Genomic DNA, 17561 nt, shown 5'->3' with positions numbered 1-17561 from the left:
TGCCCATATTGATACACCATATGATTTTATTTGCCTTGGCAGCAGCTGCCCGACACTGGTCACTACAGCTAAATTTAATGTTAACTAAGACTCCCAAGTCCTTTTCCACGTCAGTCATCCCAAGTGTGCTTCCATTTAATACATAATCCCAGCCCGGATTTTTCCTCTCCATGTGCATTACCTTACATTTATAAGTGTTGAACCTCATCTGCCACTTCTCAGCCCAAACCTCCAACCTATCCAGATCCATTTGTAACAGTGCCCTGTCCTCTATATAGTGTTTACCACTTTACAGAGTTTAGTATCATCTGCAAAGATTGCTACTTTACTATTCAACCCCTCTACAAGGTCATTAATAAATATAGGGTGGGCCATTTATATGGATACACCTTAATAAAATGGGAATGGTTGGTGATATTAACTTCCTGTTTGTGGCACATTAGTATATGTGAGGGGGGGAAACTTTTCAAGATGGGTGGTGACCATGGCGGCCATTTTGAAGTTGGCCATTTTGAATCCAACTTTTGTTTTTCAATAGGAAGAGGGTCATGTGACACATCAAACTTATTGGGAATTTCACAAGAAAAACAATTATATGCTTGGTTTTAACGTAACTTTATTCTTATTTAAAATGTGTTCAATGTGCTGCCCATTGTGTTGGATTGTCAATGCAACCTTCTTCTCCCACTCTTCACACACTGATAGCAACAACACAGGAGAAATGCTAGCACAGGCTTCCAGTATCCGTAGTTTCAGCTGCTGCACATCTCGTATCTTCACAGCATAGACAATTGCCTTCAGATGACCCTAAAGATAAAAGTCTAATGAGGTCTGATCGGGATACCTTGGGGGCCATTCAACTGGCCCACGACGACCAATCCACTTTCCAGGAAACAGTTCATCTAGGAATGCTCGGACCTGATAACCATAATGTGGTGGTGCACCATTTTGATGGAAAAACGAGATGTGCAGAACCTGAAACTACGGACACTGAAAGCCTGTGCTAGCATTTCTCCTGCGGTGTTGCTATCAGTGTGTGAAGAGTGGGAGAAGAGGGTTGCATTGACAATCCAACACAATGGGCAGCACATTGAACACATTTTAAATAAGAATAAAGTTACGTTAAAACCAAGCATATAATTGTTTTTCTTGTGAAATTCTCAATAAGTTTGATGTGTCACATGACCCTCTTCCTATTGAAAAGCAAAAGTTGGATTCAAAATGGCCAACTTCAAAATGGCCGCCATGGTCACCACCCATCTTAAAAAGTTTCCCCCCTCACATATACTAATGTGCCACAAACAGAAAGTTAATATCACCAACCATTCCCATTTTATTAAGGTGTATCCATATAAATGGCCCACCCTATATTATTAATGACCTTGTAGAGGGGTTGAATAATAAAGTAGCAATCTTTGCAGATGATACTAAACTCTGTAAAAGTGGTAAACACTATAGAGGACAGGGCACTGTTACAAATGGATCTGGATAGGTTGGAGGTTTGGGCTGAGAAGTGGCAGATGAGGTTCAACACCACAGGAGAAATGCTAGCACAGGCTTTCAGTGTCCGTAGTTTCAGGTTCTGCACATCTCGTTTTTCCATCAAGATGGTGCACCACCACATTATGGTTGTCAGGTCCGAGCATTCCTAGATGAACAGTTTCCTGGAAAGTGGATTGGTCGTCGTGGGCCAGTTGAATGGCCCCCAAGGTATCCCGATCAGACCTCATTAGACTTTTATCTTTAGGGTCATCTGAAGACAATTGTCTATGCTGTGAAGATACGAGATGTGCAGCAGCTGAAACTACGGATACTGGAAGCCTGTGCTAGCATTTCTCCTGTGTTGTTGCTTTCAGTGTGTGAAGAGTGGGAGAAGAGGGTTGCATTGACAATCCAACACAATGGGCAGCACATTGAACACATTTTATAAGTGGTCAGAAACATGTAAATAAATCTAAATAAATCATGAAAGAATAAAGTTACGTTAAAACCAAGCACATCATTGTTTTTCTTGTGAAATTCCCAATAAGTTTGATGTGTCACTTGACCCTCTTCCTATTGAAAAAACAAAAGTTGGATTCAAAATGGGCGACTTCAAAATGGCCGCCATGGTCACCACTCATCTTGAAAAGTTTCCCCCCTCACATATACTAATGTGCCACAAACAGGAAGTTAATATCACCAACCATTCCCATTTCATTAAGGTGTAGCCATAGTAATAGCCCACCCTGTATATGAAATAGAACAGGACCCAAGACGGACCCCTGTGGTACCCCACTAGTAACAGTCACCCAATCAGAATAAGTACCATTAATAACCACCCTCTGTTTCCTATCTTTGAGACAGTTACTTACCCACTTACACACATTCTCCCCCAGCCCAATCTTTCTCATTTTATGCACCAATCTTTTATGTGGCACCGTATCAAATGCTTTGGAAAAATTCAGATGTACGACATCCAGCAATTGCCCCTGGTCCAGTCTGGAGCTCACCTCCTCATAAAAGCTGATCAGGTTAGTTTGACAGGACCGATCCCTCATAAAGCCATGCTGGTATGGAGTCAAACATTTATTTTTATCAAGATATTACAAAATAGCATCTCTTAGAAAACCCTCAAACAATTTACATTCAACGGAGGTAAACTAACAGGTCTATAATTCCCGGGGTCACCTTTTGTCCCCTTTTTAAATATTGGCACCACATTTGCCATGCTCCAGTCCTGGGGAACAGTCCCTGTTACTATGGAGTCCATGAATATTAAAAATAGGGGTATGTCTATTACTTAATTCCTTTAGAACTCGGGGGTGAATGCCATCTGGACCTGGTGATTTGTCTATTTTGATTTTTTTGTAGGCGGCACTGTACTTCCTGGGTTAGACAGGTGACCTGTACTGGGGAGTTTACCTTATCTCACTGTATTTCACCTGGCATTTAATTTTCCTAGGTGAATACAGTGGAGAAGAATTTGTTTAATATATTTGCTTTTTCCTGATCCCCGTTTATAATTATTTCCTCGTCATTTTTTAGTCGTGTTCATTTTATCATGTCTGCCGTTTATCTGATATCTGGTTTAGTAAACTGTTTGTTAATTCACTATATTCTGTTCTGTTTGTGAGTTTATATTCTGTCCTTTTAATATTTGTATTGTCTAGTAGGTTTCTGTTTATGACCTGTGACCGACTATGTTTATTATTTGTTTTTATGCCCCTGCACTTTAGCACAGGAAGGGACCGGCTCCCAGTTGTCGACTCACCGTTTAGGGTGAGTGGGCAAGTAGGCAGGGAGAGATGTTTTAGGGTCAGTTTAGGGCTTAGTCTCCCTGTTCCTCCAGTCGGTCCATGAGAATACATTTCTGTGTTCTATACAATAAAAGCGAACTTAAAATATAAACATGTAAGTTCATTAAGGTTAGAGCTGCCATGCCATTGCAAGAAGTTCTTTTTTTTCCATTCTTGGGTGATATTCCTAATCTCCATGGATTCTACATATTTTAGGGTCTGAAATTAAAGCAGACAGGTGTTGCCTTTGAAATCATCGCCAGTAAATCATGTGAAGAATTACTAACTGCTTACGTTCTACTAACCTGTTGGAGTCAACAAGTCCCTTGTCTAGGAGAGTGTGGGCTATGGTATTAGATTAAACAGGCTGAACATTAGCTGACTTGTTAACGGTTAACGGTTCACGGCACTCATGATTCCATGAAGGTGTTTTCTTCAGCTACTGTGAACTGATATTTTTTAGGGCAGATGGTTAACAACCAGTTAACCATGTATCTGGAATACCAGCACTCTGCTGGCATAGAGGGCTTTTTTTCTGGAAGAAAAAAAAAAGGACAAAGGCATTAGAAGGACATTTTCGAATAAGTGTAATTTGCCCTAGTGTCATTTGAAGTGCTTCTTAATAGATGTGCTCCCCATCTCTTATTCGACAACCTGATGTTCTTGGCTACAGACTAAAAACAAATTTTGTAACCATGTGTTGCTCCCTTCCATCTGCACTTTCTCCAGTGTTTGCTTGGATTCTGTATTAACCACTAAAGACACATAGGTTTGCATATGTGCTAAATGTCGAAAACAGTAGGATAGTTTTCATTATAGCATACCTGTCATCCAAATTATTTTCAAAATATGTATGGTTTTGTTACATTAACCCATCAGAGTGGTGAGAATTGATTTTTGATGCTTTTACTGCTGTTTCTAAGCCCCTGAGAACCCCCTCCATTGTACACAGCTATTTATATATTTTTTTTCCATTTTAGGGCCGAGACCAGAGCTGTATTGTTTGCCAGTAATACAAACACACACACACAGGCATTTCTTACCTTAGTTGTCTAGTCACAACACATCACTCAGTCCTTACTGCTATGCCATGATATAGTGCTTGTGAAAGTGCACTAAACAGGCTGACTCTGTGCCCGGGGATTATTTACACAATTGAGTACCTGAATCTGGAGGAGAGAAGGGGTTTCTTCACTGTGTACAAGAAAAAGCATCAGCAAAATAGGGGTTACACTAGCTGCGCTGAGACACTAAAAGGAGAGAGAAGGATAAAATACATTACAGCACTGTTGACATACAGCAGTATATACACTGGTATTTACACAAGAAAGAGCTTCACTGATCTTTATATGGGTTGTGAGAGATGAGAAGGAGACCTTGATTTACCTTTATAGATCATCTTCAGCAGTCAAACGGGCTCAGCTTATGCTACACATTCCAAACTTTTTCAGGCTCTCTCCCTCTCCTGCACATATTACGTGCTAATCCTTACCCCACTTCTTGGGGATTTGTTCTGGGTCTTTCTGTTACCAGAGACAGAAATCTCCTGACAACAGGATGTTGAGCAGATTGCAGAGTCAGACAGCTCAACTTTATGGCTGTTTTTTTATGGGATAAGAAGTCTTTTTTTTTTTAAATGAAGTGATTTAGAAATATGTTAGAAATCACATAAGCTGTCACATGGAGGGAAGTTGTTTAACCCCCTAAGGACTCAGCCCATTTCCACTTTTTTTTCCTCCTCACCTTCAAAAAATCATAACACATTAGATTTTGCACCTACAGACCCATATAAGGGCTTGTCTTTTGCGTCACCAACTGTACTTTGTAATGACATTACTTTTTTTACAACATAATTTTTGGCGAATGTGGGGTGAAATAAAAAAAAGAAACATGCCATTTTGCAACTTTTTAGGGCTTCCGTCTCTACACAGTGAACTTTTTGACGTGACACACAAAAATGACACATGATCTTTATTCTGTAGGTCCATACGGTTACAAGGATACCCAATTTATGTAGATTTTATTTTATTTTACTACTTTAAAAAAATTAGTACATGCACCAAAATTTGTATGTTTAAAATTGTCATATTCTGACCACTATAACTTTTTTATTTTTCAGCATACAGGGATGAATGATGGCTCATTTTTTGCGCCGTGGGCTGGGTTTTTATTTGTACAATATTTGTTTTGATGGGACTTTTTGATCATTTTTATTAATATTTTGATGGTCTATAAAGTGACCAAAAATGCACAGTTTTTGATTGCATACACTGTTCAATGCTATGCCATAGCATAGCATTGATCAGTGTTAGGATGCATTCACCACGTTTTTGCCATACAGTTCACGTATCAGCTTTTTGATGAAAAACGGATTCCTCAAAACTGTACTAAACTGTATCAAAATGTGTGTACAAATGTTAACCCTTACACGGTTTAAAACCGTATACAGTTTGAAAAATTATGTCCGGTTACATCCGTTTTTAAAGAAAAAAGTATAACTTTTTTTTTTTTTACTTTTCACTCCATTATGAATAAAGTTTCACTTGAAATTCCAGGAAAAAAACTGTGCAATGGCAAAAACCGTATGGTATAAACCAGATGGGACTGTACGCACATACGGTTCTCTACGGTTCCCATTGACTCCCATGTTAAAAAAAAAAGTATATGGTTTCAATATGGTTTTTCCCCCGGACAAAAAACCATGGTAGGCTATGGTTTTGGGTATGGGAAAAATGGACAAAACCGTACAAAATGCAAAACGGATGCAACCTGGTGCATCGTTTGGCAATAAGTTTTCAATGGATAGTCAATGCATACGGTTTTCAATAAGGTTCTACACGGTTTTCAAATTGAAAATGTATACAGGAACTGTATTGCAAAAATGTGGGGTGAATGCACCCTTATCGGTGTGCTGCTGCTCCAGCCTGCATGGCAGACTTGGAGCAGTAGACAACCGATCGGACGGTGAGCAGGCAGGCAAGCTCCCTCCCGTCATCCTCTCAGCTGATCAGGACATCGCAATTTTGTCGCGATAGACCCGATCAGCTCCGCTGAGTTGCCGGGATACTTTCACTTTTATTTTAGGCGTAAAACTTTGCCTTGCCATAGCACACATAAGGAGTGTGCTGTGTTAGTGAAAAAATACTGTTACTCAGTATGACATGCAGATTAAAGGCGTCGCTATTAGAATCACTGTCCAAGAGCGGCACAATGACAGAGCCTGGAGGTGGTGGCAGCATGAGGAGACCATATAGTGGCTGAATGACCCAGCCTGGAGGTGGCAACAGCCTGACGAGACCATATGGGCTCACAATTCAAAAAATTAAATATCTTTTTTTAACATTTAAATTGAAGATTTTAGATAAATGAATCTAAAAAGTTTTATTTAATGTGCCAGCAGCATGAGGATACCACATGCTGGCACAGTGATACAGCCTGGAGGTGGCAGCAGCATGAGGAGACCATAATCTGACAGAATCATAAAGCCTGGAGTTGGCGGCAGCAAGAGGAGACCATATAATGGCTGAATGACACACTCTGGAGGTGGGGGCAGCATGAGGAGACCATATAGTGGCTGAATGACACAGCCTGGAGGGGGCAGAAGCATGAGGAGACCATATAGTGGCTGAATGACACAGCCTGGAGTTGGTGGCAGCAAGAGGAGACCATATAGTGGCTGAATGACACAGCCTGGAGGTGGCGAAAGCATGAAGAGACCATATAGTGGCTGAATGACACAGCATGGAGGTGGCATCAGCATGAGGAGACCATATAGTGGCTGAATGACACAGCCTGGAGTTGGTGGCAGCAATAGGAGACCATGTAGTGGATGAATGAGACAGTCTGGAGTTGGCATCAGCATAAGGAGAACATATGGTGGCAGAATGAGACAGCCTGGAGCTGGCATCAGCATGAGGAGAACATATGGTGGTAGAATGAGACAGCCTGGAGCTGTCATCAGCATGAGGAGAACATATGGTGGCAGAATGAGACAGCCTGGAGCTGTCATCAGCATGAGGAGAACATATGGTGGCAGAATGAGACAGCCTGGAGGTGGCATCAGCATGAGGAGAACATGGTGGCAGAATGAGACAGCCTGGAGCTGGCATCAGCATGAGGAGAACATATGGTGGCAGTATGAGACAGCCTGGAGAAGGCATCAGTATGAGGAAAACATGATGGCAGAATGAGACAGCATGGAGCTGGCATCAGCATGAGGAGAACATTTGGTGGCAGAATGAGACAGCCTGGAGGTGGCATCAGCATGAGCAGAACATATGGTGGCAGTATGAGACAGCTTGGAGCTAGCATCAGCATGAGGAGAACATATGGTGGAAGAAGGAGACAGCCTGGAGCTGGCATCAGCAGCATCAGGAGTCCTGAAAGTGACCCGGTGACGAAGGGGGCGGTGGATGGCAATACCAGTACCCGGTGACGAAGGTGGGTGAAAAAAGGAAAACTTGGCATCAGATGTGTGGCATCCGGCGGGTGGCAGGATCAGAATAGTAGCTGAGGCAGGTAGGCAGAAGAAAACGGTCTCTTTTGTAAAAGTGTTAGTGTGCACAGCACAAGTATTGAGGATATGCATTATGTAAAACTTAACTTTTAACCCCTTAAGGACCAAGGACGTATGAGTACGTCCTTGGTCCCGCTCCCGTGATATAACGCGGGGTCCCACGGAGACATCATATCGCGGCGGGCCTGGCGTCATAGTGAAGCCGGGACCATAGTGGTGCCGTGCGCTATTAACCCTTTAGCCGCGCTCAAAGCTGAGCCACGCAGCTAAAAGTGAAAGTAAAAAGTGACGGTTAGCTCAGGGAGCTGTTCGGGATCGCCGCGGCATCCCGAACAGCTGTACTACAGGAGGAAGGTCTCTTACCTTCCTTCCTGCAGTCCGATCGCCGATTGAATGCTTCAAGCCTGAGATCCAGGCTTGAGCAATCAATCGCAGAAAACCCTGATCAATGCATCCCTATGGAGATGCATTGAACACTGTTAAAGATCAGTAAATGCAATGTTATAGCCCCCTATGGAGGCTATAATATTGCAAAAGAAAAGTGTAAAAAAAATCATTAACCCTTTGAATTATCCCTTCCCCTAATAAAAGTTTGAATCACCCGGCATTTCCAATAATAAAAAAAAACTGTGTAAATAAAAGCAAAAATAAACATATGTGGTATCGTCGCGTGCGGAAATGTCCGCATTAAAAATATATACTGCTAATTAAACCGCACGGTCAATGGCGTACGCGCAAAAAAATTCAAATATCGTATTTTTGGTCACTTTTTATATCATGAAAAGATGAATAAAAAGCGATCAAAAAGTCAGATCAATGAAAATATGGTACTGACAAAAACTTCAGATCACGGCGCAAAAAAATGAACCCTCATAGCGCCTGAACACGGAAAAATAAAAAAGTTATCGGGGTCAGAAGATGACAATTTTAAACGTATAAATTTTCCTGCATGTAGTTATGATTTTTTTCTGAAGTAATACAAAATCAAACCTATACAAGTAGGGTATCATTTTAACCGTATGGACCTAGAGAATAAAGATAAGGTGTCATTTTTACCAAAAAATGTACTACGTAGAAACGGAAGCCCCCAAAAGTTACAAAATGGCTATATTTTTTCAATTTTGTCGCACAATGATTTTTTTTCCCGTTTCGCCGTCGATTTTTGGGTAAAATTACTGATATCATTATAAATAAGAATTGGTGGCGCAAAAAATAAGCCATAATAAGCAAAATTTAAAGAGTTATGATTTTTTAAAGGGAAGGAGGAAAAAACGAAAGAGCAAAAAACAAAAAACGCCCGGTCCTTAAGGGGTTAATAATATTCTTAGGATAAAATATATGTACCAAAAAAATTTTTTTTATTTAATAAAAGGAAAGGTGTGCAAAAAAACACCATGTGCCACCCACAACACCAAGTATTGATGTAATGCAAAGACCTCTAAAAGGGAGAAGGGAACAGCGTATGGTCCATTGTAACCGGTAGAGGTAAAAACTTCCCCTGTAAGGCCCTACTCTCGCACTATTAATTCCCTTCTTAGCAAGTGTTAGTCACCCTAAAAAGGGCAGTCCCACACAGGAATCTCTACCTATTTCTACATACAAACACTGGCATTTCCCAGGGATTTTAGGTGGAAATAGGGAGAGGTTCCTGTGTGGGGCCGCCCTTATTAAAGGGGAACTCCGGTGGAATTTTTTTTTTTGACAAATCAACTGGTGCCAGAAAGTTAAACATATTTGTAAATTACTTCTATTTAAAAATCTTAACCCTTCTAGTACTTATCAGCTGCTGTATACTACAGATATACTACAGAGAAATTTGTGAATTTCTTTACTGCCTGACAACAGTGCTCTCTGCTGACACCTCTGTCCGTGTCAGGAACTGTCAGGTTAGAAGCAAATCCCCATAGAAAACCTCCTGTTCCGGACAGTCCTGACACGGACAGAGGTGTCAGTAGAGAGCACTGTTGTCAGGCAGAAAATCATTTCATAAATTTCTCTGTAGTATATCTGTAGTATACAGCAGCTGATAAGTACTAGAAGGGTTAAGATTTTTAAATAGAAGTAATTTACAAATCTGTTTAACTTTCTGGCACCAGTTGATTTGTCAAAAAAAAAATTCCACCGGAGTTCCCCTTTAAGTCAAGTAACCCTTTCCTCGAAAAGGTGGAAGGGAACAACATATTGTCCATTGCAGCAGGTGGTGGTAAAAACTTCCCCTATAAGGCCTTTCTCTCACCCTATTAATTCCCTTCAAAATTAGTTTTTCAGGAAAAACTAGTTTTTCAGGAAAACAAAAAACGTACACCACCTATGTACACCCAGGTTACACTTATGAGAGGACAATGAGCACCACTACGCAACCTGTATTAGGCACTGTAATCTGGTGACTCTGGCCTATCGTACTCACCCTAACTGGCCCCTGTTAACTTTACAGTTGTTGTACACCCCACTGCAGCAGTACAGAATCGCTGTGTAGCAGAGCCCAGTACAGTACTATAAGGCACTAATAGCAGTTGACAATGGCTTTTGCTGCTCTGCTACACTGGCCCCTTTAAGCTTTAGAGTTGCTGTACACCCCACTGCAGTGGAGTCGCTGTGTATTACAACCAAAAGGGTACTTTCTCTCTCTCTCTCTGAGGTTGTGGATACTCGCTGCTGTGAAGCTGTTTTTCTGTGCAACGCACACAATGCTCTATCTCTCCCTGCAGTGAAACGCTCTCTCTGAAATAAAATGCTGATGTGACTGGCTGCAAGATGGCCAGTAATCTCTGCTGCGACTTCAAAGGGGTGGCTGGCATGGATAGGCTGCATGCTGCATGTGATTCAGGGTCATCCCACCTACCCACCTTGCCGCCTTCCCAGAGTTCCTTGCCCCATGTCCTCACATGTGGATCCGCCATTTTAGATGCCCTGGAGTCTGGACCACACAAAATGGAGTTTAAAGAAGCGATTCATGCGATCGAATCGCTGTGATATTTGGATTCATTGCAAAGCGAATTTTTCCAGAAATTCGTAACAAATTTGGATTTGTCAGATTCGACTCACTCATCCCTAGGCGTGATCAACTTTGATTGAGGTGTCTAAAGGGTTAATGCCGGGCATCGGTCCGATCGGCGGTGCCCGGCATAACCCTAGGTCCCGGCTGCTGATAGCAGTTGGAACCCACAGGGTTTGGATCGTTCTCCGCTCGTGAGGACACTTTAAACCCTAGTAACGGGACTAAGGGCGTACATGTACGCCCTGTGTCCTGAACTGGTTAAAGCAACATTGACCATTTAGGACTGTGTGTACAGTTTTCATTTTTAGTTGTATTAAAGCAATAATGAAAAAATTGATGCATATGTGCATATACCCTTCAAAGACAGAGGAAAATCATGTTTGGGATGAAAGGCTAAAAGCAAGATCAATCTTTTCAGATTATTTGATAGGTATAAAAAGCTCATTTTTTCTAGTTGGCATTTGGTGGTGCACAAAAATAACTAAGTCTATCTCCTTGATAACACTCCTGAGGATGTACACTTGAGATTTACTTGATAAAAACAGCTGGCTGCTTTTGTGCGCTGACTGACTATGTGACAACTAAGGTTTATCTTTCCTCAGGATTAATACATGCAGACAGAATTATTCCAAGAGGTTATTTTTATAACAAGTCAAGAGACTCTTTCACTGTATTGAGTCAGTATGAAATAACCCAAAGCATTTATTTGTAGCTTAGAAGAATATTAAAGGTATGTTTAAACAGTATTATAATAATATATGACATACTAGAGCTGTGCCGCCTTATAAAGACATTCCATAGTTCTTGAAAGGATGCCTAGCATATTATTAGAACAAGAAAGAAGAGCGCTCCATAGCGGCGGTTGTGTGAACTCACACACAACAATGGTCTGCGTGGATGAGAGAGTACATCTGGTCTGCAGCCTCCCCGACCTGGGCAATATTCAACAGGTGAGAACTTCCAAGGGGGGTGGGGGGTATCGGCGCTGGCCAAGATCGGACACGTCCGGTGAGTAAAAGATTTTTTATTCAAATGCAACGCGTTTCACCGCACTTAGGTGGTTTCATCAGTCATGCTGATGAAGCCGCCTAAGTGCGATGAAACGCGTTGCATTTGAATAAAAAATCTTTTATTCACCGGACGTGTCCGATCTTGGCCAGGGCCGATACCCCCCCCCCCCCCCCCGCCCCTTGGAAGTCCTCACCTGTAGCATATTATTAGAGCTTTTTCTGATTGTAAAATAATGCATTTACATGTGCCGCGCAAATACATAAAGGTAAAAAGTCCCATTTAGAATAATTATAAGTCTTTGGTTATTGTCGCCATGTCATTAGGTTTCTTATGATACCTAGGGTTATGTTGAGGAGGGGGGCCATGAGCACAAGCATCTATGTGAAAAACTATGGTCCTACTGCTAGTCCTAATGCTGGTCATCAAGGAAAAAAAGGATCAATGTAAAATTGCCTGGTTACTGGACTGCAGTCATGTACACAATGAAATGATAACATTCTGGACTAAAAACATTTTAAATACTTTTAACTTTAAATAGGCTTTACACTTATGTCTGTTGTCACGTAGAACTGTTGTTCTGGGTTTGAATCTGACCACAGATAATATCTTCATGGACTCTGTAAATTCTCTACACATTTGTATGGGTTTCCTACAGGAGTTTTATCTACCGTAAATTACACAAGTGTGTGTATTTGTTTGAGCTTGGCCAAGCTCAGAAAATAGCAATTTACATTCATAGTAAATTGGCGACAGTTATTGTTATTGTTGATGTATTTGATGATTAAATGTTAACTTGCCCTCACTGAGAACTTAGTTTTCTGTATTTTTTGTGTTTCAGTTGTTTATAGGTTTTGGTTTTCCCTACGAAGGTCCAGCCCCCTTGGAAGCAGTGGCCAATGGTTGTGTGTTTCTGCAGCCTCGTTTTAATCCAGCACACAGTTCCCTGAACCATGAGTTCTTCCGTGGTAAACCAACATCCAGGGAGGTATGAGGCAATAACTTTTCATTAGGATCGGTCATAATCTAATAATGACCCTTTCTTTTAGCACTCGGTGCATGTGATCTGACAGAGCAGTTTACAAGATTATCATGGGCTGCAAAAGACTTTATATTGATTTAACCACAAGTAGAAAATTGTGTTTTGCACAGCGGGCCCGGGGAATTAATCATAGCCACCTGACAAAAATGATAATTACCTCCATTAATTAGAAAGGTTTCCCACTGAGTTGTGATGAATGGAGGTGTCAGTCAAGAACTGTCAGGGAACCAGAAGAATTCAGCTTATTTTATTTCCAATATCGGAATCAGTGAATTGGGAAGAATTAACAACCAAAGCGCCTGGAGTTGTCAAGACGAAATGTGGGAAATTAAGAAAAATTGTGTTAACCCATGTATAATAATGTACACGCTCGGCACTGTTGTCACTCATAATGACCAAAGCTCTTGGCAAGAGCCAATCAGTAGCAAAGTATTGGTTGATACTTACTACAACAGGTTGTATATATAATGGCTAAAGCCCATGCTTTTAAATAATGTTACTCAAACAAATTCAGGAATCAGTCCAACCACACATTCAAAATGCAGAGGGACCCAGTAGGATTAAGATCACCAAATGTATTACTATGAAAAATCTAACCTTCCTAACAAGTAAATGTGTGTAATTAAAGGGAACCTGAGAGTAACATGATTCAGTAACACAGCAAACTATGATGTACTCTGAGATGATCAGGCATTTCAGAGAAATCATAGGTTCAAGCCTCCAGGAATGGGGTAACTACTCACTGGAGTGGTCCCCAACACAACTTGTGTATATAGGGAAAGACATGTCATTCAAGGTTGGAGGGGTGGGGAGCAGCAGAGGGGGACATCCTTCATGACCCCATTCCTGGCAGGTTTTGAACCTATGATTTCTCTGGAATGTCTCAGCTTTTCAAAGTAAACAGCATCAAACCAGCATCTGAAAAGAAAAATGCCTTACAATTTAATTTGTGGACACGTTTTACTGCTTTTGTGGCCACTTAGGTTATGTTTACATGGAAATTCTGTGGAAAAATTCAGTTTGGAAATTGTGCTACATTTCCAGTGTCCCATTCTCACAGCAGATTTTCCGTTGCAGAATTTTTGTTGTGAACATTTTTGCAGAATTCTGAAGCAGACTCCTATTAAAGTTTCAGCAACATCTCAACTCCTTCAAGTGAACACTGAAAAACTAGATGAGCAGACAAAGAAGGATAAAATCTGGCCAAACTCCCAAGAAACTTTTTTTTTTCCCACTTGAAACCTTTTCTACCTTCAGTTGCTATCAATGTTTGCCTTACTCATACCCCTCTGCATCCCCATTTTCTGGTAGAGATTGGAATATCTACTCATGAAGACAATGTCATTTTCCACGCTATTCCTGGTAAAACGACTAAAGCTCTGTTGTTACATGTTACCAGAAGTATACAATTATATTGAACATGTATTTTACATTACATACAGGAGAAATAGTAAATATTGGGCCAAATAGCAAACTTTTAAATGCTCCCTGATCCCTAAACATTTGACAGTTCTGTGTGAAAGATAGGGTGATGACACACTTGTTTACCAATTTGCTGTAAAACAAACACTTACCTCCTTTTTTCCAAAGCTGACTGGCTAGTAGTGAGGAGCAGCAGGGGCCATATTCGAATTTGCGATACTTCGCGAATATATTGACTATTATTCCACCTATGTTTGCAAAATTTGCATATTCACTATGTTCATTCTCTTTTTTTTCCCCATGTTAAAATTCGCATAAAAATTTGCATGTGAAAAAAAAAAAAACAGACCGAAGTGATAGACCCATGTGATAGACCCCTATTCTTATGGAAAATTTGCATAAACATTTGCAGAAAAATTTGCATGTGAAAAAATATATATATATTCTTCATTACAAATATAAAGCACTATATTCAAAATATTCGCAAAATCGATAAAAATCGATAAAAATTTGCATTACGAATATTGGTGCTCAACACTACTGGCTAGACACTGGATGAATCCATGCTATGTTGTGTGCCAAAGTGTTCGGCGTTCCTCAGAGAAATTTTGACCTCAGACTATACCCTAAATTTAATTCAGACCCCAGTCCAGACTACTGAATAAATAAAGACCCTGGACCCCCCAAAAAGTATCCAGAACTCAGAACAGGCCCCAAAATTAATACAGCAGAGCCCCAAATTGATACCTCTGACTTGACAAAATAAATAAACCCCAGACAAGACTCCAACATTTACCTTAAGCTTGCATGCAAACTGTATGAAGCTGGTTGGTGTCAGGACAACCTAGTGTGGTGGCACAAGGAGGTGAAGAGAACCTAAAAATGAGAAGCAGTAAATTATATCATATATCACTAAGGGCTCATTCACATAACGGTTTGGGGATAAAGAAGTTGGATCCGGCGGGAAATTGAATTCTCCCTCTGGATCCACACCCTATGATTTGAATGAGCCGAACGGAGCCGCGGTTTCGGCCCGGCAACAAAATGTATAAAAAAGTGATCAAAAAGTTTCATCCAAACAAATATGGTATAGATAAAAACAATAGATCATGGTACAAAAAAGTTGCCCTCATACAATAATGTACACAGAACAATGAAAAAGTTATAGGGGTCAGAACAGAGCAATTTTAAAGGGGTACCCCACCCCAGACATCTTATCCCCTATCCTATCACCACGCCCCCTCCCATAGACTTGCATTAAGGTGGTGGGACATGATGTCACGGGGTGGGGCCGTGACATCACAATGCTCCCTCTCCTGCATCGCCCCATCATCATGCACGGAGCCAGTTTGCTCTTTAGTGATGACAGCGGGGTGGTGCTGCGGTGGGACCCCCGGAATCAGACATCTTATCCCCTAACCTTTGGATAGGGGATAAGATGTCTGGGGTGCAGTACCCCTTTAAGCATATTACTTATAAACAAATATATGTTTTTAAAGCAGTAAAATAAGACATAACTTACATAAATGGGGCATTGTTATAATCATATTGACCTACAGCATAAAAAGTAACATTTTACTGTAAAGTGTCCTGCATAAAAACTACATACAAATGGTCTGTCACAAAACAAGCCCTCATAATGGTTCTGTATATGGCAAAGTAAAAAGGTTTTGGCTATTAAAGGCAAGGAGAGAAAACAAAAATGCCAAAAATAAGGGCCTTGTCATTAATTGGTGAAAATAAAATTATGTATGTTTCTACTGTATCAATTCTTTCCAGATATAACATTAGTTGCTTCTTAGTTAAAAATCTTTGTTGTTTTTCAGGTCTCATCTCAACACCCATACATGGAGAGGACTATTGGGAGACCTCATGTTATAACAGTGGACTACAATGACACAAAGGAGTTTGAGGCAGCTATCAAGGCCATCATAAGGAGCAAGGTATTGTAAAAGTTGAAAAGGGGTAAAAAAAAAAAAAAAAAAAACATGCCCAGCACTTATGGTGTCAGTAAAGCCTAAGTGAGTGGGAGGAGGGCATGGTGAGCATGACAAGATTCTGCTGTCACTCCTTATGTGACTACTTAATACACGCAAGGCCCGCTGACAAATGTTGTTACAAGTAATGCTACCAAGTATGAGAAACAAGCCCTGTCTTAACTACAGACTGGTTGTTAGGGACATACTGCATGACAACCCTATTGAATAGACTGGTGGTTAGGGACAGACTGTATGACAGCCATATGGAATAGACTGGTTGTTAGGGACATAGTGCATGACAACCATATGGAATAGACTGGTTGTTAGGGACATAGTGCATGACAACCATATGGAAAAGACTGATGGTTAGGGACAGACTGTATGCCAACCATATGGAATAGACTGGTTGTTAGGGACATACTGTATGACAACCCTATTGAATAGACTGGTGGTTAGGGACATACTGTATGACAACCCTATTGAATAGACTGGTGGTTAGGGACATACTGTATGACAACCATATGGAATAGACTGGTGGTTAGGGACATACTGTATGACAACCCTATTGAATAGACTGGTGGTTAGAGCATACTGTATGACAACCATATGGAATAGACTGGTTGTTAGGGACATTCTGTATGACAACCATATGGAATAGACTGGTGGTTAGGGACAGACTTTATGACAACCATATGGAATAGACTGGTGGTTAGAGCATACTGTATGACAACCATATGGAATAGACTGGTTGTTAGGGACAGACTGTATGACAACCATATGGAATAGACTGGTGGTTAGGGACAGACTGTATGACAACCATATGGAATAGACTGGTTGTTAGGGACAGACTGTATGACAACCATACGGAATAGACTGGTTGTTAGGGACATACTGTATGACAACCCTATTGAATAGACTGGTGGTTAGGGCATACTGTATGACAACATACCGTGTGATTTTTCAGTTCAATACCTTTCATTAGTTAAAGATTGGTCTTATAGTACACACCTGGAAATATGTAAGTATTCTTATTATTTGTAAGTGTATGGCAATGCTTATGTCTATGATCTCAGCAGAACTATGCACAAATGAAATAACACAGCAATTATGTGGTGTAATATATTTAGAGAGATAATAGATACAGTAGATAAATAGATATTCACTACATTCCGCGGCAAAAAATTAGATATGTAACTGGCTGGAGGGAGGACGGTGGTGGTGGTAGGGGGGTGAGCGAATGGTGAGCTTCTAGGCAGTAAAGGGGTTTGAGGTCTAGCTAATGCTTCAATTTGAGGTCATTGAGCCGTAGAGGTGTCAG

General features: G+C 40.8%; 1 protein-coding gene across 2 annotated transcripts in view; it reads left to right on the top strand.

Annotated features, from left to right (window-relative positions):
* Positions 1–17561, top strand: part of MGAT5B (alpha-1,6-mannosylglycoprotein 6-beta-N-acetylglucosaminyltransferase B) — a 142530-nt gene that overhangs the window by 117158 nt on the left and 7811 nt on the right. For both annotated transcript variants that reach the window (XM_056550472.1, XM_056550471.1), the window contains 2 exons: positions 12642–12788; positions 16091–16207. In XM_056550472.1, coding sequence (XP_056406447.1) covers positions 12642–12788; positions 16091–16207 — 264 coding nt within the window. The remainder of the gene's footprint in view (positions 1–12641; positions 12789–16090; positions 16208–17561) is intronic.

Source organism: Hyla sarda, chromosome 13 (genome assembly GCF_029499605.1).
Source record: "Hyla sarda isolate aHylSar1 chromosome 13, aHylSar1.hap1, whole genome shotgun sequence".
Taxonomy (NCBI): Eukaryota; Metazoa; Chordata; class Amphibia; order Anura; family Hylidae; genus Hyla; species Hyla sarda.
Note: the sequence above shows the minus strand (reverse complement) of the source record. Positions and strands in the feature narration are given on the sequence as shown.